The sequence below is a fragment of the Argentina silus genome, assembly GCF_951799395.1.
Source record: "Argentina silus genome assembly, chromosome: 16".
In the NCBI taxonomy this organism is placed as follows: Eukaryota; Metazoa; Chordata; class Actinopteri; order Argentiniformes; family Argentinidae; genus Argentina; species Argentina silus.
Genome location: NC_139670.1, coordinates 18552343 through 18579684, shown reverse-complemented (window position 1 = coordinate 18579684; position 27342 = coordinate 18552343). Strand labels below are relative to the sequence as shown.

General features: G+C 44.6%; 1 protein-coding gene across 1 annotated transcript in view; it reads left to right on the top strand.

Annotated features, from left to right (window-relative positions):
- The window catches only part of ryr2a (ryanodine receptor 2a (cardiac)), a gene marked incomplete at its 5' end in the record, with an annotated part of 175412 nt that overhangs the window by 102085 nt on the left and 45985 nt on the right, over window positions 1–27342 (top strand). The window contains 27 exons of the mRNA XM_083688230.1: window positions 310–469; window positions 2680–2827; window positions 6116–6324; window positions 8226–8400; window positions 9287–9495; window positions 10138–10481; window positions 10819–10936; window positions 11210–11370; window positions 12071–12230; window positions 13467–13553; window positions 13879–14105; window positions 14769–15561; window positions 15751–15951; window positions 16327–16432; window positions 17078–17221; window positions 17534–17807; window positions 19671–19785; window positions 20144–20276; window positions 20994–21097; window positions 21637–21772; window positions 22203–22389; window positions 23463–23571; window positions 23980–24100; window positions 24646–24815; window positions 25177–25397; window positions 26450–26540; window positions 26752–26892. Of these exons, the coding sequence (XP_083544356.1) occupies window positions 310–469; window positions 2680–2827; window positions 6116–6324; window positions 8226–8400; window positions 9287–9495; window positions 10138–10481; window positions 10819–10936; window positions 11210–11370; window positions 12071–12230; window positions 13467–13553; window positions 13879–14105; window positions 14769–15561; window positions 15751–15951; window positions 16327–16432; window positions 17078–17221; window positions 17534–17807; window positions 19671–19785; window positions 20144–20276; window positions 20994–21097; window positions 21637–21772; window positions 22203–22389; window positions 23463–23571; window positions 23980–24100; window positions 24646–24815; window positions 25177–25397; window positions 26450–26540; window positions 26752–26892 (5044 nt within the window). The remainder of the gene's footprint in view (window positions 1–309; window positions 470–2679; window positions 2828–6115; window positions 6325–8225; window positions 8401–9286; window positions 9496–10137; window positions 10482–10818; window positions 10937–11209; window positions 11371–12070; window positions 12231–13466; window positions 13554–13878; window positions 14106–14768; window positions 15562–15750; window positions 15952–16326; window positions 16433–17077; window positions 17222–17533; window positions 17808–19670; window positions 19786–20143; window positions 20277–20993; window positions 21098–21636; window positions 21773–22202; window positions 22390–23462; window positions 23572–23979; window positions 24101–24645; window positions 24816–25176; window positions 25398–26449; window positions 26541–26751; window positions 26893–27342) is intronic.

Sequence of the window (27342 nt, the reverse complement as noted above, 5' to 3'; positions counted from 1 at the left end):
GATAGGCTACCTCAGTTATATAGAATGAGCCTAATTCCTGGAGTGCCATGTTAATGACTGGTTCTGTATTCAGTATACATGTACAGCAATACACACCAGTGTCCGGATGTAATGTCATGTACATATCATGTGACTAGCTTACGATTGGTTCATTCGTGCCCTCTTCTCATCCCCGCCACTCTTAGTTTTCCAGATAATGTTCTCGGTTCACTTAGCCGGTAAAACAAGCGTTCAAAAGAAAAATAAATACCTAATAGTTTCCCATGCAATTTCTTTTGCTCAACCTTCTCTCTTCTCTCTCCCGGCCAGCTACGAGTTGTCGAGTGGCTACAAGCCTGCTCCTATGGACCTGGGCCACATCAAGCTGGCCTCCACCCAGGAGGCCATGGTGGACAAGCTAGCGGAGAACGCCCACAACGTGTGGGCCAGGGACCGCATCCGCCAGGGCTGGACCTACGGCATCCAGCAGGTGAGTGTGTCCATCAATGGCATCATCACTCCGGAGCTGGGCTGTGTGTGTGTGTGTGTGTGTGTGTGTGTGTGTCAGCCCAGGGGTGTGTAGTGTGGGTTGTGTGTGTCAGCCCTGCCCCTGGTGTGTAGTGTGTTGAGAGGGTCAATTAGGCTGCTGAAATTACAGAACATCTGAAATGAAAAATGTATGAACGTCTGCATATTTGATACCTACTGCAGAGGTGCTCTTCCTCTCTCCCTCCCCTCATGCTGACCCTAGTCCTCCTCCTAGTCCCTACATTTCTCCTGGAAGTGTGTACTCCCCTCGCCTCACTGATCTAAAAGCATGGTATTGGTGTATTTGAAATGATTTCAAGTACTATTTGTCTGTTGTCATGTCTGTTGTACAGCCACAGTATAATGTACTGTGTATAATGAGTCATAGGCTGACTGTTAGAGGGATGTGTGGGGGGGTGAATTGAGTGGGGCTGCTGTAGGGATTACTCCCGTCACAGTAATTCATGGAGAGTGTTAACACACTCACCAGTAAACGCACCACAGTAATCCTCGTAGTGAAAACTGGCTGACATGTCGACGCAGCAGCGTCTATTCTTGTCATAGAGATATATATGGAGAGGCTTCCGGCATGTTCCCCAGACCAGGTGGAGTGTAAAAGCCATGTTTTAGATTAAATGGAAGTCTTTGTGAAGTTTATTTGTGTCCCTGCCCAGAACAAACCCCCCTAGCCACTGCAGTAAGCCTTTGACCACGTACGCGTTTGACCATTGATAAGATGGTCGTCGCTCCACCTTGCGCACTGATAGTGGAATGCTCAGTGGAATTGTCGCCATCTTGTTCATCCAACCCCTTCAGATCAACACTGGCCCTGTTTGAATACTCTTTAAATCAATCAATCAATCAATCAATCAATCAATTAAATTGTATTTCTATAGCTCATTTGGTACATGAATTCATAATTTCCTCCTCCCTTCCTTGAAGAAATTACAGATCTGACATGATATGATATGGCTGGTGAAAGCAATGCAGTGTAAATCTTGCTTTGACCAAACTCTTAACCTTTAACCCTAATCCTAACCAAACCCTTGATCCTAACCTTAACCAAACCCTTAACCTTAACCAAACCCTTAACCCAAACCAAATATCAACCAATTCGGAAATTCAATTCAACCTGGATTTGCAGTCCGAGCGTGTCTTCTTAGTCTCTCCCATTGAACCAGTGCCACTGTTCTGGGAGTAGAGGCTAGGTAGGTTGTTCTGGGAGTAGAGGCTAGGTAGGTTGTTCTGGGAGTAGAGGCTGGATGGATCTGTTCTGGGAGTAGAGGCTAGGTGGGCTGTTCTGGGAGTAGAGGCTAGATGGATCTGTTCTGGGAGTAGAGGCTAGGTAGGTTGTTCTGGGAGTAGAGGCTAGATGGATCTGTTCTGGGAGTAGAGGCTAGGTAGGTTGTTCTGGGAGTAGAGGCTAGGTAGGTTGTTCTGGGAGTAGAGGCTAGGTAGGTTGTTCTGGGAGTAGAGGCTAGGTGGGCTGTTCTGGGAGTAGAGGCTGGATGGATCTGTTCTGGGAGTAGAGGCTAGGTAGGTTGTTCTGGGAGTAGAGCCTGGATGGATCTGTTCTGGGAGTAGAGGCTAGGTAGGTTGTTCTGAGAGTAGAGGCTAGGTGGGCTGTTCTGGGAGTAGAGGCTGGATGGATCTGTTCTGGGAGTAGAGGCTAGATGGGCTGTTCTGGGAATAGAGGCTAGATGGGCTGTTCTGGGAATAGAGGCTGAGTGGGCTGTTCTGGGAATAGAGGCTGGGTGGGCTGTTCTGGGAGTAGAGGCTGGATGGATCTGTTCTGGGAGTAGAGGCTAGGTAGGTTGTTCTGGGAGTAGAGCCTGGATGGATCTGTTCTGGGAGTAGAGGCTAGGTAGGTTGTTCTGAGAGTAGAGGCTAGGTGGGCTGTTCTGGGAGTAGAGGCTGGATGGATCTGTTCTGGGAGTAGAGGCTAGATGGGCTGTTCTGGGAATAGAGGCTAGATGGGCTGTTCTGGGAATAGAGGCTGAGTGGGCTGTTCTGGGAATAGAGGCTGGGTGGGCTGTTCTGGGAGTAGAGGCTGGGTGGGCTGTTCTGGGAGTAGAGGCTGGGCAGGCTGTTCTAGGAGTAGAGGCTAGGTGGGCTGTCTCCTGGACAGGGTCCTTGTGTGAAGTCATAACTATCTCCTCCTCCCTGGTGAAGGATGTGAAGAACAGGAGGAACCCTCGTCTGGTGCCCTATTTCCTGCTGGACGAGAGGACCAAGAAGTCCAACAAGGACAGCTTGAGGGAGGCCGTCCGCACGCTGCTGGGCTATGGCTACAACCTGGAGGCCCCCGACCAGGACCATGGTAAACCTCAACCTCACACACACACACACACACACACACACACACACACACACACACACACACACACACACACACACACACATACAGTACAGTACAGTACCTGACCAGGACCATAGTACAGTCCAAGCTCAACCTCATACGCACACACATGCACACACATACACACGCGCACACACACACACGCATGCATGCATTCGCGCGCACACACACACACACACATACACACACACACACTCTCTTCGGATGCAGTGTAGTAGTGCAAAGTACCGACTGCATGACGATTAACAGCATTTATTCGTCTGCCACTTTCCACTCTGGTGGCGTTCAGGGTCGCCCACATCACAGTCCCACTGCACAGTGCTGCAGATTACTGTTCCACCACGACGATTCACTCTGAAGTTTGACCACATTCCTCAGAACTCTGAAGCTTTTCAGACGGCATTGTCACCAGTCTAGCCTACTGATGAGTCTAATTTGAGTTTTATTTGGGTGGAGATGATCATACACTCTGAGAAAAAAAAGGTTCTTCGCCTGTGGAACCTTCAAAGGGTTCTCCTACAGGGACAGCTGAAAATCCTTTTATGGTTCAAGGTAGCACCTTTTCTTCTAATAGTGTAGTCATGCACAGTGGAGATGAATTCAGTACATTTTCATTTTAGTAATTTAGCAGACGCTCATATTTGGTACCAGTAAGTACGTTTGTCTTACATCACTTTCAACGTAAGTAAAACCTTCCATAACAACAAGTGCCACAGGCAATCACATTGCTAGAGGATGGGTATGGGTATTTTGGGGAAGTGTTGTGTACAGAGGTCTGAGGAGGAGGAGCCCAGGTGTAATCTAAAGAAACGGGTCTTTAGTCTACGGAGGAAGATAGGTAGATAGGTGTCTCTGCCGTCCTGACAGTGGTAGGAAGCTTGTTCCACCACTGGGGCACCAAGACAGAGAAGAGCCTAGTAGAAGTAAGGCTTTCTGATGTTGTTTTATATGTTATGAAACCTTTGTTTTTCAGCGTGAGGCCAGTAGCTTACCTTGTTATAACATTGGCCCATTTTGAAGCAGTAGCCAGTGTAATTCTATGGCCCTGCTCTAGGAGATTGACTGCCCTGAGGGCATCTGCAGAATTTTCCAACACAATAAATCCCCAATTGGTCGAGAGGCAAAAGCTGTAGCCTACGCCACTAAACAGTGACCCCCCTGGGAGTTCAATGTCCTAGTGAAGCTTTGGGCTTTATTTTGGCTGGGTTACTGAAGTAATGGCATCTGAGGATCAAAATGACTGTCTAGTATTGTTTGTCTCTCCTCCCTCAGATTACAGCCAGCGGACACACAACTAGGCAATTTCACCCCGATTTTGCCATGTCTTTGCAGTGCCAGACAAATGTCAAGTGTGAGATTGCCTCACTAAGGCAATTACAGTGCCCTCCATGAGTATTGGAAAGAGGAAGCATTTTGTCTTATTTATACTCCAACAGTTTGGATTTTCAATCAAACAATTGCTATAAGGTTAAAGTAGAGATTCTCAGCTGTAATTCAATGTTTTCTTTTTTCAGGTTGGTTTCACCATTTAGAATGACTTTTTATTTCAGGGCACCAAAAGTGTTGGAAAATTGGTTTGACAGGTGTTATGTTTAGTCAGGTGTGTTCTGTTGCATCATTTGCGCAGGAATAAGAGAGCTGTCAATGTCTGGTATTGATTCTAGGCTTTGCATTTGCCTTTGGAGTCTGCTATTGGTGTCTGTTAAGATGAGGTCCAAAGAGACATCAATGAAAGTCAAATAAGCCATTATGAGCGTGAAATAGAAAAATCTATGAGAAACATCAAAACCTTAGACTTTCCAAAATCAACAGTTTGTAACATCATTAAAAAACAAAGAAAGCACTGGTGAACCGAGCAATCTCAAACGGGCTGGTAAGACCAAGGAAGACTTCTACAGTGTATGACTGAAGATTGCTCACCATAATTAAGAAACAACTGTCCCACAGATCAGGAACAGTCTCCAGGAGGTAGGCGTGAATGTGTCAAAGACTACCATCTGCAGAACAAGTCACCAGCCGAACTACAGAGGCTTCACTGCAAGGTGCAAACCAGTAGTTATCCTCAAACAGGATGGTCAGGTTACAGTTTGCTAAAAAGTACATAAAAAGCCTGCAGAGGTCTGGAAAATGGTGTTGTGGACAGATAAGACAAATATTATCATGTACCATAGTGATTGCAAGAGGAAAGTTTGGAGAAAAAAGGTACACCACCTAATCTGTGACACATGATGGAGGGGGTGTTAATGTTAGGGCATTAACAGGGTTAGGGTTATGTATAGCTGCCACTAGAACTGGCTAACTTAATTGATGATGTTACTGCTGACAGAAACAGCAGAATGTATTCTGAAGTGTATAGAAATATCCTGTCTGCTCGAGTACAAGCAAATGCCCCCAAATTCACTGGATGGTGCTTCATCATACAGTAAGACAATGACCCCAAACATACTACCATAGCAACTAGGGAGTTTTCAGGAGTTACTACCTAGCCTCTACTCCCAGGACCAAAATTTAAATTCAGATGTAAATCCAATTGAAAATGCATTTAATTTCCTGATGATAAGATTTTAGGCAAAAAGACCTCAAAACAAACAACTGAAGATGGTTGCAGTACAGGCCTTGCAGGGTATCACAAGAGAATATAAAGTGTCTGGTGGGGTCAGTGGGTCGCTATAAATACTAAACACAAGTGCTTTATTTGGATATTATATGATTTTTCCAATTCGTTTGGAGCCCTGAAATAGGGGGAGTATAAAATAATGTGTACTTTTTAAATGGCGAACCCAATCTGAAAACCCCATTGAATTAATGCTGAGCATCTCTAATTTGACCCCATAGCAATCCTCTGTGGCTCAGTTGGTAGAGCATGGTGCTAACAACGCTAAGGTTGTGGGTTTGATTCCCGCTGGGACCATATACACTGAAAAATGTATGCACCCACTGCAATGTAAGTTGCTTTGGATAAAAGCTTCAGCTAAATGGCATATATTATATAAATCCAAACTGTTGGAGTATAGAGATAAAAGAAGACAAAACTTATGGAGGGCACTGTAAATCTCCATAAATGATCAATCAAGAGTTACGGGATTACATTCTGGGTTCCAAGATTAAATGTGAGAGACCTCCCTATTGAATTGCTCTACATTCACAAGACCACACTACAATACTGTAAGTATCCAAATCTCTGACATGACAGAAATGTCTACGGTTTCTCATGCAGTGTGTCTGTCCTGTCCTCCCTCCTTGTCTCAGCTACCAGGGCAGACGTTAGTCACATCTCTGCCGAGAGGTTCCGGATCTTCCGTGCGGAGAAGACCTACAGCGTGAACGCAGGGAAGTGGTACTTTGAGGTTGAGGTGGTGACGGCCGGGGAGATGAGGGTGGGCTGGGCCCGGCCCGGCTGTCTGCCCGACCAGGAGCTGGGGTCCGATGAACAGGCCTTCGTGTTTGACGGCTTCAAGGTGAGTGAAGAACGCCTTAGAAATTAAAATAGACCTGTGGTGTGGTCTAGTCTAGTGGTTAGTGTCACAGCCTCCGACATTTATTATATCTGCTTGTGTAGTGTAGATGTTTTGGATTCACGCTCTTGAACCTTGAGGATGTCCTCTTGGCCTAATGGTAGACGCTTGGGTCTTCTACGTGGGCCCTTCTCACGTGTGTTTGTTGGGTTTGGAATGTTGGTCCCACTGCACTTCTAACACACACACACACCTCCCCTCTCTATTTTCTGTCTATCGCAAATTGTCTATCTATTAAGTTCAATAAACTGTCCAACTGATTCCCACTAAAACATATACAGTATGTTATATTCTAGATTCCGTAGAATATTCTAGAAAAGGGCACCTAGAGGGCTCTATTGACACCTCAGGCAATTCCAGACCTTCTCCCAAGTTTATAGCCCTTTTCCAAGAGGAAAAGTGGTCCTAAGTTGTGTGATTATCCAAGCTGTGCTCACTCAGAGGTGTGGGAAGGCTGTCATTCAGTGAGTGGGCCGGCAACACGGGGCTGAGGCCTTGAGTGACTCAGCCTATCAGGCAGGTGGATGAAGCTATTTCTGCTCAGCTGAGAGGGTGCTAAATAGATGTGTGTGGGATGGATCCAGTACAGTACATGGGACTGGAAATAGACCAAAAAGCAAGAGGGTTTTACTAAAGAGCAATGACTCTCCATGCAGTTAGAGAGAGAGAGAGAGAGAGAGAGAGAGAGAAAAGAGAGAGAGAGAGAGAGAGAGAGAGAGAGAGAGAGAGAGAGAGAGAGAGAGAGAGGGAGAGAGTCTGTTGTTGATGACTGATGATGATGATGAAGTGTGCGAGAACTCTGCAGCAGCTTGACTGATGCTCCTTGGAGATGTACTGTAGGCAGTGGATTCAGGTGCAGTGTTGGGGTAATTCTGTGTGTGTGTGTGTGTGTGTGTGTGGGAGGTGTGTGAAAACAAGAAATGTATACATATCCCGGTTATTCTATACAACTCAGAGATTAATGTATCCATACCCCAGTGTATCTATACCTGCGGTGGGGTGGAGTGGACCAATGGAACAGTCAAAACAGGGATACATGTTCCAAAACGTGCGCTCCTATCATTGATATGCCAATCAAATGTGTTACATAGAAGACTGTATGTAAATCTTTGTCTTGAGAAGCACGTCTTATTCAGCAACTTTTATTTGTTAGCAAATTCGCTATGAACTTTGAAACCGGTTTGGTGGTCTGCATTTGATCAGATAAGTAAATTCAGCCTACACAAGCAATAATGAGCGTAGGCCTAGTGTCATGTGTGATGGGAATATTTGGAGGAACAAACATTTGCACAGTTGCTTGGCCCGCATCATAAGAGATGTCCTCATGACTGGACCGTCATTTTCCCACATTTCCTGTAACATGTACACTCACTGAACACTTTATTAGGAACACTATACTAATACTGGGTAGGTCCTCCCTTTCCTCTCAAAACAGCCTAAATTCTTCGTCGCATTGATTCCACAAGATGTTGGAAACATTCCTTTGACATTCTGGTCCATGATGAGATGATTGCATCATGCAATTCCTGCAGATTTTTCAGGTGTAAATCTCCCGTTCTACCACATCCCAAAGATGTTCTATTGGATTCAGATCCGGTGACTGGGAAGGCCACTGAAGTGAACTGATTGTCATGTTCATGAAACCAGATTGAGACGACTTTTGCTTTGTGACATGGTGCATTATCATGGTGAATATCATTGTGTGTGTGTGTGTATGATGCCTGTGTGTGTGTGTGTGTGTGTGTGTGTGTGTGTGTATGTTTGTCTGATGCCTGTGTTTGTGCGTGTGTGTATGTTTGTCTGATGCCGGCGTGTGTGTGTATATTTGTGTGTGTGTGTTCTAGGCGCAGCGGTGGCACCAGGGGAACGAGCATTTTGGGCGGTCGTGGCAGCCGGCGGACGTGGTGGGCTGCATGGTGGACATGAACGAACACACCATGATGTTCACGCTCAATGGAGAGGTGCTGCTCGACGACTCAGGATCAGAGCTGGCCTTCAAGGACTTTGAGGTTTGGGAAGGTCTGTGTCTGTCTAATTCAACATCACACAACAGAGAGAGAGGGAGAGAGAGGGAGAGAGACTTACCGTTAGTGTCATATAGTATATGCAGATCATTAAATATTTGGACAGTACAGCACACAAAATATCTCTTTTACATATCCACATGATCCATTCATCCACAACACACACACACACACACACACACACACACACACACACACACACACACACACACACACACCAAACAACCAGCTCACCACAGCTGCAGCATTCTAGTACACACACAGCACCCTGCCATGACAAAAAGGGGAGTGCCACTGCCAACTAGAGCGTTCCACCTGTGTTTGCTTAATGACGGTAGTAGCTTAGCAGACTAGCGCTCCTGTAAGAGTCAGAGTGCTGATGGAGCACAACAGGGATCACTGCTCCTGTGCTCAGGCTAACAGATGGCCCACTGTTCACTCTGGGCTGTCTGTGTGTCTTTACCACCTGTGGAAACCCCAACAGAAATACCTGTATGAACCAGGAACTGCCCGATTGTAAAGACTTGATTGTATTACCAGATTTGTTTTTTAGAAATGTTTGTCATATGATACACACATGTTAAACTGGTCAATAATGTGTTTGGTTTGAGTATTTGTCGTTAATGAGCTTATTATGACTCTGTAAGTGCGATTATGTTAACAGTAGTGTCACCTACTGGTTAGGATAGAGTATAACACATGTTCGAAGGGGACTGTACAGTAACAGCATATTCAATTAATCATTGTAGGGATACTGTATCACTCTGTTAATCGTGTTCTCACCATTCAAAACATTGAAATCCGGTGAGGTAACACCTTGGCATTGTGCCACCTCTACCTCCCATAATGGTCGTTGTGACGATGCCCCTCTCTCTCTCCAGGCTTCATCCCCGTATGCAGTCTGGGCGTGTGTCAGGTGGGCAGGATGAACTTTGGCAAAGACGTCAGCACCCTCAAGTACTTCACCATCTGCGGCCTTCAGGAGGGCTACGAGCCGTTTGCCGTCAACATGAACCGAGACCTGACCATGTGGCTCAGCAAGAGGCTGCCCCAGTTCATCCCTGTGCCCCAGAACCATGAGCACATTGAGGTGAGACCGCACCCACCGGTCTCCCAGGCTTGACGTGTTGCCTCCCACAAGTATGCTACCAGTGACCATCTGTGTACTTATGATCTGATGTGTTCTGTAGACGGAACAGGAGGAATCGCTATTCCTCTGAGCGTCCTCCTCTGATTCCTTTGTTTCATTCTGAATCCCATTGAATCCCAAACTTGTGATTTGGTCGGGAGAGTGTCTGTAGAAGACCCTCCCCGGACGATTTTGTTCTCTCCCTTTTCGAACTTCTCAAAAGCTTCATACATTATTGTTACTGCATTAGCTGGAACAGATGATGAGAGACTAAGCACCCTCAGACTTAGAATAAGACCAATATTGTGTGTCAGTCTGTGCCTGCGACAGTAGAAACGCTCAGCTTCAAATTGGCTCATTCCACCCCATGTCCGTTGGCTCTCCTAATAGGCTAACATTCTAGTGCCATGTTCATATCCACGACCCTATTGGGCTTATTCATTTCTAAAATGGCTGTATTGGCTCATTCAATGTCCACACTAGCATACTGATAAGAATGCGGTAGCGCTACATTTCTCGATACTATGGAGTAGTACGCTAGTGTGGATATCGGAACAGAGCTGCTGATTCACTTGGTCCGTTCTTTTTCCCCGTCTTGTAAAGGTCACGAGGATAGACGGCACGGTGGAGAGCTCCCCGTGTCTCAAGGTCACGCAGAGGTCATTCGGCTCCCAGAACAGCAACACAGACATCTCATTTTACCGCCTCAGCATGCCCATTGAGTGTGCCGAGGGCTTCGCCAAGTCCGCTGGCGGAACGCTGCCCGCCAACGGCAGCTTTTTCTCCCCGAAGAAGGAGCTGGAGGACTTTGAGACGGTGTCGGACTTCGAGGTGTTGATGAAGTCGGCCCACGGTCACATGGGACCCAACGGGCCGGAGAAGGAGAAGGACGAGTTTAACAACCACAAGGACTACAACCAGGAGAAGCCGTCCAAACTCAAACAGAGGTTTGTAGTCATTGTGCTGTATCACAGTCTCTCTGTTATCCAAACACAACAGAGCCGGGCCCGCTATTAACCCTTTGAGGCTTCAGTCTCTCTGTGTGTGTTCGAGTCTCCATTACTGTGTGTGTGTCTGAGCTCTAGCACTGTCTCTATGTTTCTGAAGGCCCAAATCTCTCTTTCTCTCTCTCTCTCCCCCCCCCCCCCTCTCTCTCTCCCTCTCTCTCTCTCTCTCTCTCTCTCTCTCTCTCTTTCTCTTTCTCTGGACTCTCTCTCACCCTCTCTCTATTGAGTTCTGCCTCTCTTTGTTTCTGAGCCCTGATATTGTCTATGTGTGTTTCAGGTTCATGCTGAAGAGGACCAAGCCAGACTTTAACACCAGTATCTCGTCGGCCCGTCTGTCAGAGGAGGTGTTGGCTGACGATAGGGATGACTATGAGTACCTGATGCAGACATCTACTGTGAGAGACTCATATTATATGAAACACTGAACATTGATTGATAAGAGACACTACCTCATTAAAATGTATGCTATTGCTCGTAGAATATTATATATATATATATATATATATATATATATATATTATGTCTCCTCTGAGATCAGTAAAGTATAAATCTATCTATCAATCCCATCATAAAACACAGTATTAAGCATTAAATCTTAGAACTCATAGAGGATATCCAATCCCCAACACATTGATTGACCTGTTGTCTGTGTGTGTCTCCCTCTACAGTACTACTACTCAGTAAGAATCTTCCCCGGTCAAGAGCCCTCCAGTGTCTGGGTGGGCTGGGTGACCTCCGACTTCCACCAGTATGACACAGCCTTCGAGCTTGACAAGGTCCGCACCGTCACCGTCACCCTAGGCGACGAGAAGGGCAAAGTTCACGAGAGGTCAGTAACAGTTGTGGTTGTCATATTTTGATTTCAAGTATTGCACTGTATTTATCTTTGAATGAGGTTGTGGTTGCAGTGTATTGAATTTGAAGTATGTTTTGATATCTTTTTTTTTTGCGGTTGTGTTGCAGTAAATTGAATTCCAGGTATTGTATTTATGTTTTTATGAAGTTGTAGTTGTAATATATTGAATAATGTGTGTTTTTATGAGATTGAATTTGTTACATTGGCAGGGATGGAAATTAAGCTAGGCTACTAGTCTGAGGCTAGTATTTTTCACAGCTGGCTAGTGAAAAATGTGGCCAACTAGCTTGTCAGGCCTGTGAGATTGTGTCTTCTAATTGAAAACAAACTGTTGTCATAACTGAACAGTAACAAGCTGTCCATTTATGGGAATACAAAATTGTGTAGTAGATATATTAAATGAAATATTATTTATGTCGTTTATAAATAATATTTTTGCTTTAGCCATGGCATGTTTTGGACCGTGGGCTAGTAGAAATGGCAATCTACTAGCCCAGCTGGCTAGTGCCCAAAACCTGTATATTCCATCCATGAACATAGGCCTACTGAATGTCAAATATCACATTCATCATCTTATGAGAGTGTTGTTGCAATATATTTAATTTCAAGCATTTGATAACACTTAATTGTTGTTATGTATTGGATTTCAAATACTGTATGTCCCTTTTCTCAGCATCAAGCGTAGTAACTGCTACATGGTGTGGGCGGGGGAGAGCATGAGCCCGGGGCAGGGCCGCAACAACAACGGCCTGGAGATCGGCTGTCTGGTGGACACAGCTAATGGAGTCCTGACATTCACTGCAAATGGCAAAGAGCTCAGCACATACTACCAGGTACAGGAACATGGGCAGCACTATGTTATGCTACTGATTCCACTGGTATTCCACTGGTATTTACTGGACAATTAAAGGGATAGTTCACCCAAATTACTAAATTACATATTTGTTTCCTTACCTTGTTTATTGACAAGCAGAGTTCAATCCACTCAGTCAATGTAGTGGTCAATGTAAATTAAATGTCAATGTACCCTAAATTAGCATGATTGAAAAGTCATGCCCAAATCATCTCAAAGTCATTTAAATCAAGTAATTGAGAATTCATAGAGAATTTGGGATGATTCCGGCATGAATTTTAAAACATGCTAATTTAGCGTATATTGGTTTTTGGTAAGAAATAATGCTAACCCTATTAATAGGAATAATGCGCTTGGTAAAAATGGCTAGGTAAACTAACCCAACACATGGATTGCGATTTCTCCTTGTCCAGAGTCAGTTTCCGGGGTAAGGGAACAAATAAGTCATTTTTTAATTTGGGTGATCTATCACTTTAAAGGGGAACAGCTCTTAACCTCAGTGGAGGACTGTCTGGCAACATGCACACTTCTCTCACTCAGGGAGACGTCACATGGTTACACCCCCCCCCTCTCTCATTGCAGCGCTAGATAGAATACAGTAAATCTCAAAATACAGCCCAATCGATTCTGATATATGGCATATGCATTTTCTGGGATAATATTGGGTGGCGGGTTCACAATTTGACATTTTCTGTGCTTTTCCCAAATTTGCAGTTGTAACTTTCTGGTATTTATTTGAAATAATTCAACATTGATTGGTAACCACCAAGTAACAAATTGTGCTTATTTGTGATGGTTGTGTAATTACCATTTTACCATGCGATTCCTAAGTAAATGCCTCATAGGTTTTTACCTTAAAAGTGCAACCAGAAAATCTCTGTCATATCAGTTCTCATAACCAGGGAAGTTTAGTAAACACAATTTGAGTCAGCTCAAACAACAAAGAGCTTTGAAATCTCACTCCTAAGACCCATTTGTGATGTTGACAATGTAGGCCATCTAGGATGGAAAAAAAATAGAGTAGCTATTGTTGTTTTATACTACTTGTGTTATGTGTATATAGAATAAACTAAAGTAAGGCATCACCTTTGTTTTGTGTATGAGGCTTGATTTATGTATCTGCTAGCTGAGTGCTCCATTCCCCTGGCTATTATGCTAAGCTAGGCTGGGCTGTGTATTTTTAGCCATGTGTCTGTGTTCCCGTGTCCCTCCCCAGGTGGAGCCCAGCACCAAGCTGTTTCCTGCTGTCTTCGCTCAGGCCACCAGTCCCAGTGTGTTTCAGTTTGAACTGGGACGCATAAAGGTGAGGATTGAGGAGGACACACTGACAAAATGGAACGTACTTAGATATAGTAGGCCAGACACAAATAGATATAGCAGAGGCTCTGAATAGCACGCTGTGGCCTGTGCACCTCTGACAGATAAGTAGCTGTCTGTGGACTATGCACTACCCTTGTGCTCTGATAATGAGCTTATAACTTTGCATCTGTTAAATGTAGGACTTAGTATTATTGTATTCTAGAGCTAGTAGATATGATACTAAAGTATCAAGTATCTAACCATTGTCTATCCCTAACCCACTCCCTCCTACTGTAAACACTCTGTCTCTTATCTTCTCATTCTCTCAGAATGTGATGCCCCTGTCAGCTGGTCTGTTCAAGAGTGAGAGGAAGAATGCCAGCCCCCAGTGCCCGCCCCGGCTGCACGTCCAGTTCCTGACGCCCGTCCTGTGGAGTCGCGTACCCAACCACTTCCTGAAGGTGGAGGTGTCGCGCGTCAACGACCGCCACGGCTGGCTGGTGCAGTGCTCTGAGCCGCTGCAGTTCATGTCCCTGCACATCCCTGAGGAGAATAGGTGAGCAGCTCCTCAGGAAGTTACTATTACATTATCAATATGAAGGATTACTTACTTATGTATTTACTTACTTACTTACTTACTTACTTACTTACATACTTACATACTTACTTACTTACTTACTTACTTACTTACTTACATACTTACATACTTACTTACATACTTACTTATTTACTTACTTACTTACATACTTACTTATTTACTTATTTATCTTATTTACTTACTTACTTACTTATTTACATACTTACTTACTTACTTACTTACTTACTTACTTACTTACTTACTTACTAACTCTTGATCTCTATTGGGACATACGGCCACAGTGAGTTCCCTCTACTTCCACTATAAAAGGTTAAGGCCCTAAAGTCTTGTTAGAATTGGGCTGTAGATTTTCATTTCAGAGATTGGTGTAACCATTTAAGATGGTAGTAAAATGGGTATAAATTATTCAATCCTGGATGAATGTGATTGATGTAGTTTGTATTATTTTGAAATGCATTGTATTTTTGTTTCATTCATCATAAATACGTGTAGAGTGAGTTGTGTGTGTTTGCATCCTAAATGTGTTTAGGTGACTTTTCTGCTTAAGTTGATTTCAGTCATCATGAACACATAGGTTAAGTGAGTTTAAAGTTGTTTCTGTGTGCATTTCACACACTCCAGATCGGTGGACATCCTGGAGCTCACCGAGCAGACGGACCTCCTCAAGTTCCACTACCACACTCTGCGCCTCTACTCGGCCGTGTGTGCCCTGGGCAACAACCGGGTGGCGCATGCCCTCTGCAGCCACGTGGACGAGGCCCAGCTCCTCTACGCCATTGAGAACAAGTACATGCCTGGCCTGCTCCGCACAGGCTACTACGACCTCCTCATCGATATCCACCTTAGCACCTATGCCACCGCCCGCCTCATGATGAACAACGAGTACATTGTCCCCATGACCGATGAGACCAAGAGCATCACACTCTTCCCTGACGAGAAAAAGAAACACGGATTGCCAGGGATAGGTTTGAGTACGTCATTGCGGCCAAGAATGCACTTCTCATCTCCGAGTTTCATTTGTAGCGGAGCGGATTGTTTCCAGTACAGCCCAGAGTTTCCACTGGATATCCTCAAGACGAAAACCATCGAAATGCTAACAGAGGCGGTGAGAGAGGGCAGCCTTCATGTGAGGGACCCCATAGGGGGCAGCACTGAGTTCCTTTTTGTGCCCCTCATCAAGCTGTTCTACACACTGCTCATCATGGGGGTGTTCCACAACGGGGACCTGAAGAACATTCTGCAGCTGATCGAGCCCCGTGTGTTCTCTGAGGGCGGAGATAGCCCCGCTGATGCGCCAGAGAGCGACTGCAGTAAGGGGGAGCCCCGGGGGGAGGGGTCTGGAGGAGAGGACGGAGGGAGGAAAGTGCCTAAGGGGCTGCTGCAGATGAAGCTGCCCGAGCCTGTCAAACTTCAGGTAAGATACCTGAAGGATATCTCATCTGTTCTCATCCAATCAGGTTGAGATTGTAGCAAAATTCTGGTAGAATAAAGTTATGATTTGAGCATGCCCAATCTAATGCCATCCCTACTCCCCCCTGTGCATTTCTGTGTTTGTGTGTGTGTGTGTGTGTGTGTGTGTGTGTGTGTGTGTGTGTGTGTGTAGATGTGCCACCTGCTGCAGTACCTATGCGACTGCCAGGTGAGACACAGGATCGAGGCAGTGGTAGCCTTCTCAGATGACTTTGTGGCCAATCTCCAGGAGAACCAGCGCTTCCGCTACAATGAGGTCATGCAGGCTCTCAACATGTCGGCCGCACTAACCGCCAAGAAAACCAAAGAGTTCCGATCTCCTCCACAGGAGCAGGTACGGGGGTAGCGCATACATGGATGACCATGCTTCATAGGACAAAATGTGCTATTACTGTATTGTCTGAACCTTTTAGCAAATATCATTATCTAGAAACTGTGCAGGCAACAGCCAACAACAGCCAAGTTAGGTTGTGTTTTGAGTGGAATATCCCATCAGTCAAATGTAAGGTTAGGGGTACATTCAGTAATGGTTCAGTTAAGCTGTTAAAGCTTTGGGGTATAAAAAGCTGTATATCCGTCCTTTGTGGCATGTGGACCAGTTGTGGACCAGGTGACAACCAGGTATGGTCTTTATCCTCCGTGTGGACCATCCTTAATTTTGTAGGGTTTTTTCTCCATTGTTCACGGCACCTGTTACCCGTCCCCTTAGATCAACATGCTGCTGAATTTCAAAGACGAGAAACCGGAGTGTCCATGTCCGGAGGACATCAGAGAACAGCTGCTGGACTTCCACGAAGACCTGATGACCCACTGTGGTACAGTGTCTCTTTAATGTTGATCAATGTTACAGTAACGCCTACCATAGTGATTTTTACCCATGGATCAGACGGGCTTGGGTCAATAAAAAATAACAGTGAGATCGGTTCAGGTGGGTTCGGGTGGATATGTTATGGATATGTATTTTAATTCCTACTTTATAGGCTCAGCCTATATATTCTTCTAAAATTTTAATAATAAAACATTCAATATTCATTCATATTTTTATTACACTTGTTTGCACTACTGCCTATGAAACTGTGGGGCAGGTACATAAATAGCCGACCCGCACTTCACTATTCTACCAATTCTTGAAAGTAATTGCAATCAATGCATATGCTTTATCTCAGGCTAAGGACTATTTTGATGGACACTTTTGGGGGATAGATCAGCTTTAACTATCATATTGAAGTTATATCAGATAGTGTTGCTTGCGTTATATCTAACTTTTTTTTTTGATGGGCACTCATTAAGCCTTGTCTTAGACTACCCATGTTCAAAGGAGAATCTTCTCTTTCAGGAGGTTTAATCTGTGTCTGGGACACTGCCCCATCTTGACCAAGAATCCATACCTTCATTCTATGAATACTTTCCTTCATTCAATCCACGTGGTTGTGAGTTACATACTGGTCTTTTCTCTGTAGGTATCGAGATTGATGATGATAAACCCAACGAGGCGGACAGCGACTTCACTATCCGAGGACGTCTCATGTTCCTGGTAGAGAAGGTGGCCTACTTGAAGAAGAAAATGGCCGACCTGCCAAAGAAAAAAAAAGCGAAGAAACCCAGTAAGGCTTTCCACACAGAGGTTCAGCAGGTTACAGTAACCTGCTTAATGCCACACTGTCCTCTGTGAATATTGGTACCACACTGTCATATACAGTGTGTTATATATAGAATCTGGTGAATTCTACTAACTACTACAGCAGTTAGCAGCATAATATCATCATCTTATTTTTGGGGGGTTTGAAGTGTTCTGCATGTAGGGATTTAGGGAGCATTTAGGATGCATTGCTTCATGCTAAGTGCTATTGTGGATATTGGCACATAACCCCAGTGTTGATGTGTGTCTTACTGCACTGTATATCCCTCCCCTTCAGGCACCCTACAGCAGCTCATCTCTGAGACTATGGTGCGCTGGACCCAGGAGTCAGTGATCGAGGACCCGGAGCTGGTGAGGGCCATGTTCGTACTGCTCCACAGGCAGTATGACGGCATCGGGGGCCAGGTGAGGGCACTGCCCAAGACTTACACCATCAACTCAGTGTCTGTGGAGGACACTATCAAACTGCTGGCATCGCTGGGGCAGATCAGGTCACTGCTGAGTGTACGCATGGGCCGAGAGGAGGAGAAGCTGATGATTCGGGGGCTGGGGTAAGGGTCTTGAATATTCAGTCATCATTTATGATACCATATACATCCACACTATGTGTAGCCGAGGTAATTTGGAATCACTCTCTCGCTTGTCTAAGAAATGTAAACTCAAGTGCTGCGCTTGTTCCTTGAGGATATCCTGTTAGCCTCATGGTGCTTGGGCCTAGATGCTTGGGCCTTCCAACCTTGCCCACCTCATGTTGGATATGTCGTCTGTAAGACAGACCTAGGTTAAATATACAGTAGGCTGTTAGTCGAGTTCTACTTAATTTAGTTTGCCTGGCACAATGAAACCAATGGAATAAAAGAGTCAACCACCAAGCTAGAACAAACTTGAAGATTAACACTTCAGCAATTATTTTCAAGTTAAAGTATTTGACATAATTAAGGACATGACTAGAGCCCGACTGATGCTGAATTTTTGGGTCCGATACCGATACCAATTTATAGAGGGCAAAATTCACAGATAACTGATATATTTATATATTTTTTTACAGAATTAATTTTTAACATAAGAAAACAATGGCTTAATGTTCCTTAGGCAAAAATACGTATCTCAATAATAACCTGAAATGATCTCCATTGATAAATAGAGCAACATTTATTAATTTTACCTGCAGTTACTTGTATTATGCCAAATGAGAATTTGGATCATCCATTGAATTATGTTTGCAATACTCAGTTATATACAAAAACATATGAAAAGCATTCTTAAAACATGCTGTTAGAATACCCCCTGCACTTTCTGGTTGCCAACCACTGTCATTTCCAGTAATGCCTTATTTCAGCCTTCCCCAAGACAAACTTTATCAAAGTGGTAAATTCCGCTGTCTTCACGAGAGTAAACAAACCTGCGTTGTGCATGCTGATACAATTGATTGGATACACCCCAGAATTTTAGTTCAAAAGTTAACTAGAACGTCTGACTCTGAAATTCATTTTAGCCATGAATGAGTAATTTATGATGAAATAAATGATTGGTAAATAGTATGTTACTGTATGATTCCTTATGCCGAACAACTGTCTTGTTCAGTCAACATCCTTTTAGTTAGCAACTGTGCTAATTGAGTCCAAAAAGATAATGTTACTTTGCTGAATTCAGCAACTTCAGTAAGCACTCCAGTAAAGCCAATAAACAGGTTTATTTCTGTCATAAAAATCTGTGAATATTTTCCTCTGGAAAAACCCAATTACCAGGGACGTAGGAAGTATATTTCACAAGGGGGTGCTGTCTAAAAATGTGTGAGGGGCGTTGACCCCCCCCCCTTCTACCCAGAGAAAATGTTGCCCATCACCTTTTAAATAAGAAATTCTGGTGACTTTTGACGGGAGAATAACATTGGTTAGTGCGAGTGAAAAGCGTGGAATCCAACAGCAGTCACAATGTAACCAGTAGCCTAGATGATGCACATAGACTTCCACATACTGTCACACACACCATCACAAGAACACAAGATCTGTATAAATACCAAAATGACTTTTTAAAAAGACACCTGCTAACAGGGCCCCCCCCTTCCTACGTGTCTGTCAATTACACAGATTTTGTATCCTTTCAGATTGTGAGGCTCACACACGTCTTTGGTGCTGTAAAGGTGCATTATAGGAGGAATATGTGCTGATACAGATATTTCTGTAAAAGACCAATAGCAGCCTATAATATCAGTGCTCCAGTATATCTGTCGGGCTCTAGACATCACCTAAACGGCAACTATTCTGATAATCCCATACATGCTCACTTGATCATGGCATTTTATTTTGTTGAAGAAGACCTTTATCAGGAAGGAATCTTTGGAAAAAAGTAGCTCTTAATACATATTCTGCTACATGTAGCTCTCAATGTCCTCCATGTGTCCCCCTCCACAGAGACATCATGAACAACAAGGTGTTCTACCAGCACCCGAACCTGATGAGGGCTCTGGGCATGCACGAGACTGTCATGGAGGTGATGGTCAACGTGCTCAGCGGAGGAGAATCAAAGGTAACTATCTCTCATGACACTTTGAAGCAGCGTCACTCATTCAGTGAAATATGCAACATTTGTTGGTAGTCTTTTTATCTAACAAACGTGTTAATAGAAAAACACAAAAGTGTTAGTTTGGAGGTCAGAGGAATACTCTAGGCATACAAACCGTAGATGGGTTGAATCCAGTCGTGTTTAAAACTACTGTACTGTACTTACTGTATGGGCTTTTGATACATAATTGATGATTCATGATTTGTCATTTTGGTAACATTTCTTATGTTGATGGGCCTTTCACTGTGCTACTGTATATTTGACGCCAAAGTCAACGAATGGGACCAGTAATAGTGTTGACTTCTCCATTACTTCTGTTAAGGAAATCACATTTCCTAAGATGGTGGCCAACTGCTGTCGTTTTCTTTGCTACTTCTGTCGCATCAGTAGACAAAACCAAAAAGCCATGTTCGATCACCTCAGTTACTTGTTGGAAAACAGCAGCGTCGGCCTCGGTAAGCGTCTACTGTCTGCCTTGTTTTTTTCTATGTTGGTTTGATGAGATCTTGAGTACTTTGACATGCTCCATTGGTTTTCATAGCCATTTTAGCTCACTAAAGGCAACTTTATTGTCTCCTCTTGAAGTTCTAAAGCCAGTGTATTGCACTTACAACACAATTATATATATATATATATATATATATATATATATATATATATATATATATATAGAGAGAGAGAGAGAGAGAGAGAGAGAGAGAGAGAGAGATTTTGAACATTGTTGCATTCTAAAATGTACGTTAAGTACATGTAAGATGCTAATAAATGCATTTAAATGCATACTCATTAACCCCAGAAATGGATACAGACTCCTACAGTATATTGTCAATACCTGTCCTCATAGTTACTCATAGAATCTACACTTCCTTGTTTAGGGATTCCATGTGAGAAATAGGCTAGCTAATGAGAGTAGTAGTATCTACTGTATATGGGATCACTGTTGTTCCCCAAGGCCCAGACCATGTCCTGATTCTTGGTGTGTGTTTCTGACTTTGGTACCACTCTCCTCCCCCACACCCTCTCCTCCCCCACACCCTCTCCCCCCCCCCCCCTACTCTCTCTCTCTCCTGTCTTCTCCTCTCCACTGGCCCCTTTTCCTCTTCACTGCCCCCCAACCCTCTCCCTCCCCCTTCTCTCCCCTCCCTCCTCCTTCTCCCCGCTCCCTCCCCCAGCCTCCCCCTCCATGCGAGGCTCCACTCCTCTGGACGTGGCGGCTGCCTCGGTGATGGATAACAACGAGCTAGCGTTGGCCCTGCGGGAGCCTGACCTGGAGAAAGTAAGATGAACTTCTCTCTCTCTCTCTCTCTCTCTCTCTCTCTCTCTCTCTCTCTCTCTCTCTCTCTCTCTCTTTCTCTCTCTCTCTCTCTCACCGTGAACAAACTTTAACAAACTTTATTCAGGCCACCCTGTACCCATAGTGAAGGTATATAGAGGTATTTATAGACTATAGCCAGGGGAACTGCCAGGTACAGCTTGTGAGCTTAGAGAACACGTTGTTCTATGTATTACACTAACGACACAACAAGAGGTTGTTATATTTGCTATAGCCCTTTTTTGCTCCTGCATTTTTTGTATTGTTCATGCTGTATTTAATTAAAGTGCTATCACATTGAGGTCATGAACCGATAAGAAGCTTCCAGTGTTTTTCAAGGGTCTCCTCTCATTATTTCTCAGCTCGACTCGAGCTTGGGGAAGTCGGCTACACTGCTCTTGGCTAAAAACAGATCCACTGATCTGACCTATGACCAAATGTTGACTTGACTGTTTGACATAACGACCATGATGGTGACCCAGGCCTCCCCCATCCTCCCCCAGGTGGTTCAGTACCTGGCTGGCTGCGGCCTACAGAGCTGTCTGATGTTGGTGTGTAAGGGCTACCCTGACATCGGCTGGAACCCTGTCGAAGGGGAACGCTACCTGGACTTCCTCCGCTTTGCCGTCTTCTGTAACGGTAAACTTGGCAAACTGGATGGGCCCATGTACGGGCCCAAATTCTGCTTTAATTTGATTAATAATTAGATTATCGATTACTTTTTCTCTTTGTCATGTGTAGTATGTTATTCTGAACTATGATCCGAGCATATCCACACAAAACTTCAAGGAGTTACCTATCAAATGGCATCCTGCTTTTGCATCTGATCATCATATTTCTAATGTTATAAGCAGTTTAGTAGGACTTTAGTAGGACTCAGCAGAAGAGGTTAATGTTTATGGCAATTGACTCCATATGACAGTTCAGATCAGTATACTTGCTGTATTATAACATTTGATGGGGCTTGGTCTGTTTAAGATTTATTTATACTATACAGCACGCAGCAGTAATATACTGAATGCTTCAACCATGAAGTTGTTGAAGTCTGCCATTTTTGCTATCTTCTCAGGAGAGAGTGTGGAAGAGAACGCCAACGTGGTGGTGAGGCTGCTGATTCGCCGGCCAGAGTGCTTTGGCCCCGCTCTGCGTGGCGAGGGCGGCAATGGGCTGCTGGCGGCCATGATGGAAGCCATCAAGATCTCGGAGGACCCCAGCAGGGATGGGCCCTCACCTACCTCCGAGGCCAGCAGAACCCTGTAGGTGGAGTTATGATGAATGTGTGTGCATGTGCGAGTGCGAGTGCGAGTGCGTGTGCGTGTGCGTGTGCGTGTGCGTGTGCGAGTGCGAGTGCGTGTGCGTGTGCGTGTGCGTGTGTGTGTGAGTGAATGTGTTCATACAGTAGGAGGTTCATAGAGGCTTCACAGGAAGTTCATGGGAGTCCGTTGAATCTATGCCAGGCTATATCCTGTATCTGACAACCTCTCCCCTTAGTGTTATTCTCAAACGATCACACTTTTTTGATGACTGCATTCATAGACCAAGCAAAGGACATGTAGGGCTCTCTCTCTCTCTTCCTCTCTCTTTTACCCTATTTCTTGTTTTTTTTCTCTCTCTCTCTAACCTTTAACTTTCCCCCCTCTCTTTCACTTTCTCTCTCTCCCTCCCCACTCCTTTCTCTCTCTCCCTCCCAACCCCTTTCTATCTCTCTATATTCACTCTCTCCCCCACTCCCCCCCCCCCCCCCCCCCCGACCCTACTGCCAGACTAGTCCCTCATTACTCCTCTGTGTACCCGATCTGTCGTCCTCTGCTAGGTGTTCCATAAATGTCTTTGCCTTGGTTTGAGAGAACGGTGTTATTATGCATCATCCTCAAAACATCTCACCGCAAAGGCACATTCTGTGACCTGACTTTCAGGAATAAATGACAGTGTCAAAAAAGATAACAAGAAAATAGTAGGCCCTCTGATTACTGTAGCGAACAGTACACACTCAGTAGGTTTGAACCTGGGTCTGTGTGACTGTCAGGGCTGGGGTCGATTTGATGTCAATTGGATTTTTTCAATTCAGTTTATTAAGAAATCATTGAAAATGAATGCCCCATTGCCATCATTGAACTATAATGTGAATTGACTTCCTGAATTGACTGAATTGAAATTCAACTGACCCCAATGTGACTGTGAGTGTGTGATTTTGACTGTTGGACATGCAGATGCATACAGCTCTGTAAGATGTACTCCATTGTGAATATAACCTCCCAGGCCCTGTGTGTGTTGTGTGTGGTGTGTGTGTGTGTGTGTGTGTGTGTGTGTGTTTGTCCCCCAACAGCAGTGACATGTTGGAGGATGAGGAGGACGACACCATCCACATGGGGAACGCCATAATGACCTTCTACGCCGCTCTGATCGACCTGCTGGGGCGCTGCGCCCCCGAGATGCATGTGAGTGGCAGCACACATGCACATGCACATGCACACACGCGCACACACACACACACACACACACACACACAGACGGACTAACAGACACACACACATACACACATACACACACACACACACACACACACACACACACACACACACACATATTACCATTGCCATTGAAAATAAGAATCATGGCTGTCTAATCAATCATGAGAAATGACCTCCATTAGTTTTGGTTCCAACCAAAGCAAATTACATAAAATGTTAAACTCTGCCAAGACACAATTTCTCAGAAAGGAGAATAGCTCAAACACAGCCATTAGTCTCTTTTTAGGTCATTTAGCATCAACCTCCCATCCCTCACTGTCAGCAGGCTGGCACCGCCTGTACCATTGACTGAGGTTGGGAATGTTGTTGTTACAGCTGATCCATGCCGGGAAAGGAGAGGCCATTCGGATCCGAGCCATCCTGCGTTCCCTTATCCCCATCGAGGACCTGGAGGGAGTGATCAGCATTCCTTTTCCCATGCCCACTCTGGCTAAAGGTGGACTGTGCCATTCATACAAGACACTCTCTGATGAAATGTTGGATGTTGAGCCGGCTTTTCAGACCCAGATTAAGCTGGTTCCTTGTCTAAAAATCTTTGGAGATCCTCCGTTGTACGTAGTACAACAAGAGACAAGAGACGGCTTTATGAAACTAGCTCAGTGAGGACTGTGTTCTGTATCCACACAGTTGTTAAACCCGGGTTCAGTTCCCAGAAAGATTTGTAGCTAACTCCTCCCCTAGACCAGCAAAGTTAATCTTTTAAAGAATATCCTTCTTTCACGCATACAAAGATTGACCTGCAAACATGGACTTTACAATGATTAGTCTCTCACAGCTTTGTGTCTGGGTTGTTAAGTACTAAAGCTACAAAGCATTTGTGAAACTGACCCCTGGTTCTGTTCTATGTGTTTTAACTTGGTTCTGAAATGTGTTTAAACCTGTTTCTGCTTAGTGTGTTTAAATCTGGTTCTGCTCACTGTGTTTAAACCTGGTTCTGAACTGTGTTTCAATCTGATTCTCTTCTGTGTTCTGTGTGTCCAGATGGGTCGGTGGTGGAGCCTGACATGTCAGCAGGCTTCTGTCCGGACCACAAGGCAGCTATGGTTCTTTTCTTGGACCGGGTCTACGGCATCGAGGACCAGAACTTCCTGCTCCACCTGCTGGAAGTGGGCTTCCTGCCTGACCTCAGGGCTGCTGCCTCACTGGACACGGTGAGAGAGAGAGGGAGGGAAGAAAAGAGGTATGGAGGGAAAGAGAGAGAGCAGATAGAGAGAAGGAAGAGAGAGACCAGGGATAGACATACATACATACACACACACACACACACACACACACACACACACACACACACACACACACACACACACACACACACACACACACACAGAAACAGAGGATACAAAAGGGCCATATTTTTGCAGAACTGTACTGTACAAAGTATACCTTATTTAGACAGTTGATGAACACAACAACGTTTTTCACATCATCTTTTTTTATAGTTAATGGTATGACTATCGTATAGTAAAACACCAGTTACAGTAAACCCCTATCTCTTTCCCCTGACTCCCCCAGGCCGCCCTCAGTGCCACAGACATGGCCCTAGCCCTCAACCGCTACCTGTGCACGGCCGTGCTGCCCCTGCTCACTAAGTGTGCCCCGCTGTTCGCCGGCACCGAGCCTTTCGCCTCGCTCATCGACTCCCTGCTCCACACCGTTTACCGCCTGTCCAAGGGCTGCTGCTTGACCAAGGCCCAGAGAGATGCCATCGAGGAGTGTCTGCTGGCAGTGTGTGGGTAAGACAGACATTTAGTTTTTTTGAGGTTAGTTTTTGGGAGTGGGGCCTTCCCACTCTCATATTTTTTCAGTTTTTATTGGACACGGACAGTAGAGAAAGACAGGAAGTAAGGAGGAGAGGGTATGTCAGCAGGGCATGGGCCGGAATCAAACTCATGCCGACACGGGCGTATGTGTGCACTGTAGGCCGTGGTGCTAGACCACTGGACCACCCCAGGCCACAAGAGACATACATAAGGAAAAGGCGTGCTCTCAACTCTCTAAAAACTTGAGTTCTGATCCATGTGTCTTTGGGTGCTGTCGCCCCATCACTGTGCATGTGTTTTGGGCGTCAAGCCTTTATCAGCACAGAGCGGTCCAGGCTTAAGCCTAACCCTAACCCGTCCAGAGGGACTGCTGATATGCATTCAATTAGGATTTATTTGTCTATATTTGAGAGTGCTCACGGTTTTATGTACTTGTTGGGTCAGAGACAGACCTATGGAAGATGACCTTGACACTCAAGACCTCGACATTCCAAAATGGACAGCAACGACTATAGTCTCAGTTCAGGCCTCTTTTTTTTTTCTTAAAAAAAAAAAAAAAGAAATTTGGTTGTGGTGGTCTTCCTACCCTTTTTTGGTGAATGGTTGAGTACTACATCATCAGCACATCAGCACCCCATTACTACAAAAACCTTTAGAAGTGCGAGCATACTGTACCTACATTTGAGTGTGTATGATTTAGTGTCCATGTCTGTCCTCTGATTTCTGCCTCCACCAGCCTCCCCTGGTTGTTTATGTAACTATAGATAGTCTATTGACTTAGAGTTTCTCAATGTGTCTTGTTAACTCACCAACTGCCAAAGCATTCTGAAACACTCACCACCTAAAGTGTTGTATGTGGCATTTACCTAGCAACAATACTTTGAGTGGCTACAAAACATTTTTGGTGAATAAAGTCACCCTTGGCACTCTAGAATGTTGACAATTTGGGCGACTTTATTCACCCTCTGCACTGAATGAGTTAAATTATGTTTACTCTGAGTTTGTATGTGTGTTCTTTTCTGCAGCAAACTGAGGCCGTCCATGATGCAGCACCTTCTCAGGCGGCTGGTGTTCGACGTCCCCCTCCTCAACGAACACACCAAAATGCCTCTCAAGGTGACCTCAACGTGCCATAGCCCAATTAAAAACCCTATCGAATTGTATACTTTACTTATTTTTCTGAAACAAGCTTAGCTATTCAAATGAGGTGTAAGTGATTTGATACAATGTTTTGAAGTGTATCCGCTTAATGCACCTTGAAGACTATAGTGGACTCTGTTATAAACATGACATAAGAACTCTCCTACGACTGTTAATCGTCCTCCAGCTGTTGACCAACCACTACGAGCGCTGCTGGAAGTACTACTGTCTGACAGGGGGGTGGGGCAGCTTCGGAGCGTCATCTGACGAGGAGCTGCATCTGTCCCGGAAGCTCTTCTGGGGCATTTTTGATGCCCTGTCCCGCAAGGTAGACACTGCTGCACACACACACTTATAGCAACATTGATGGATTTGAATATGATATCTGTGGCTGAACGTTGACATTATTATTTTATTTATATTTAACTTTTATTTAACCAGGTAAGACCTATTGAGGTCGTGAGGGCGACCTAGCAAGAAGGCAAAACATGGTCCAATACGTCTCAACTGCAATACAAATATGACTTAATGATTATCATTATGCAGTGGTTTTGGAAAGGGAATACAAGTAAAAAGCACATTAAAGTGTCATTGTACAATCTGAGTAATTAATTTTAGAATAGATTAGAATAGAAATCTTATTTTTCATTGAGGTATTTCATCAAATGTAAATGTTCAGCTCATTGCAAGACAGTATATGTATGGGTTTGTGGACTACATGTGGATGATGGTATTTGTGTAGTAGCCAAACTGGTACAGATTATCAACAATTTATCAC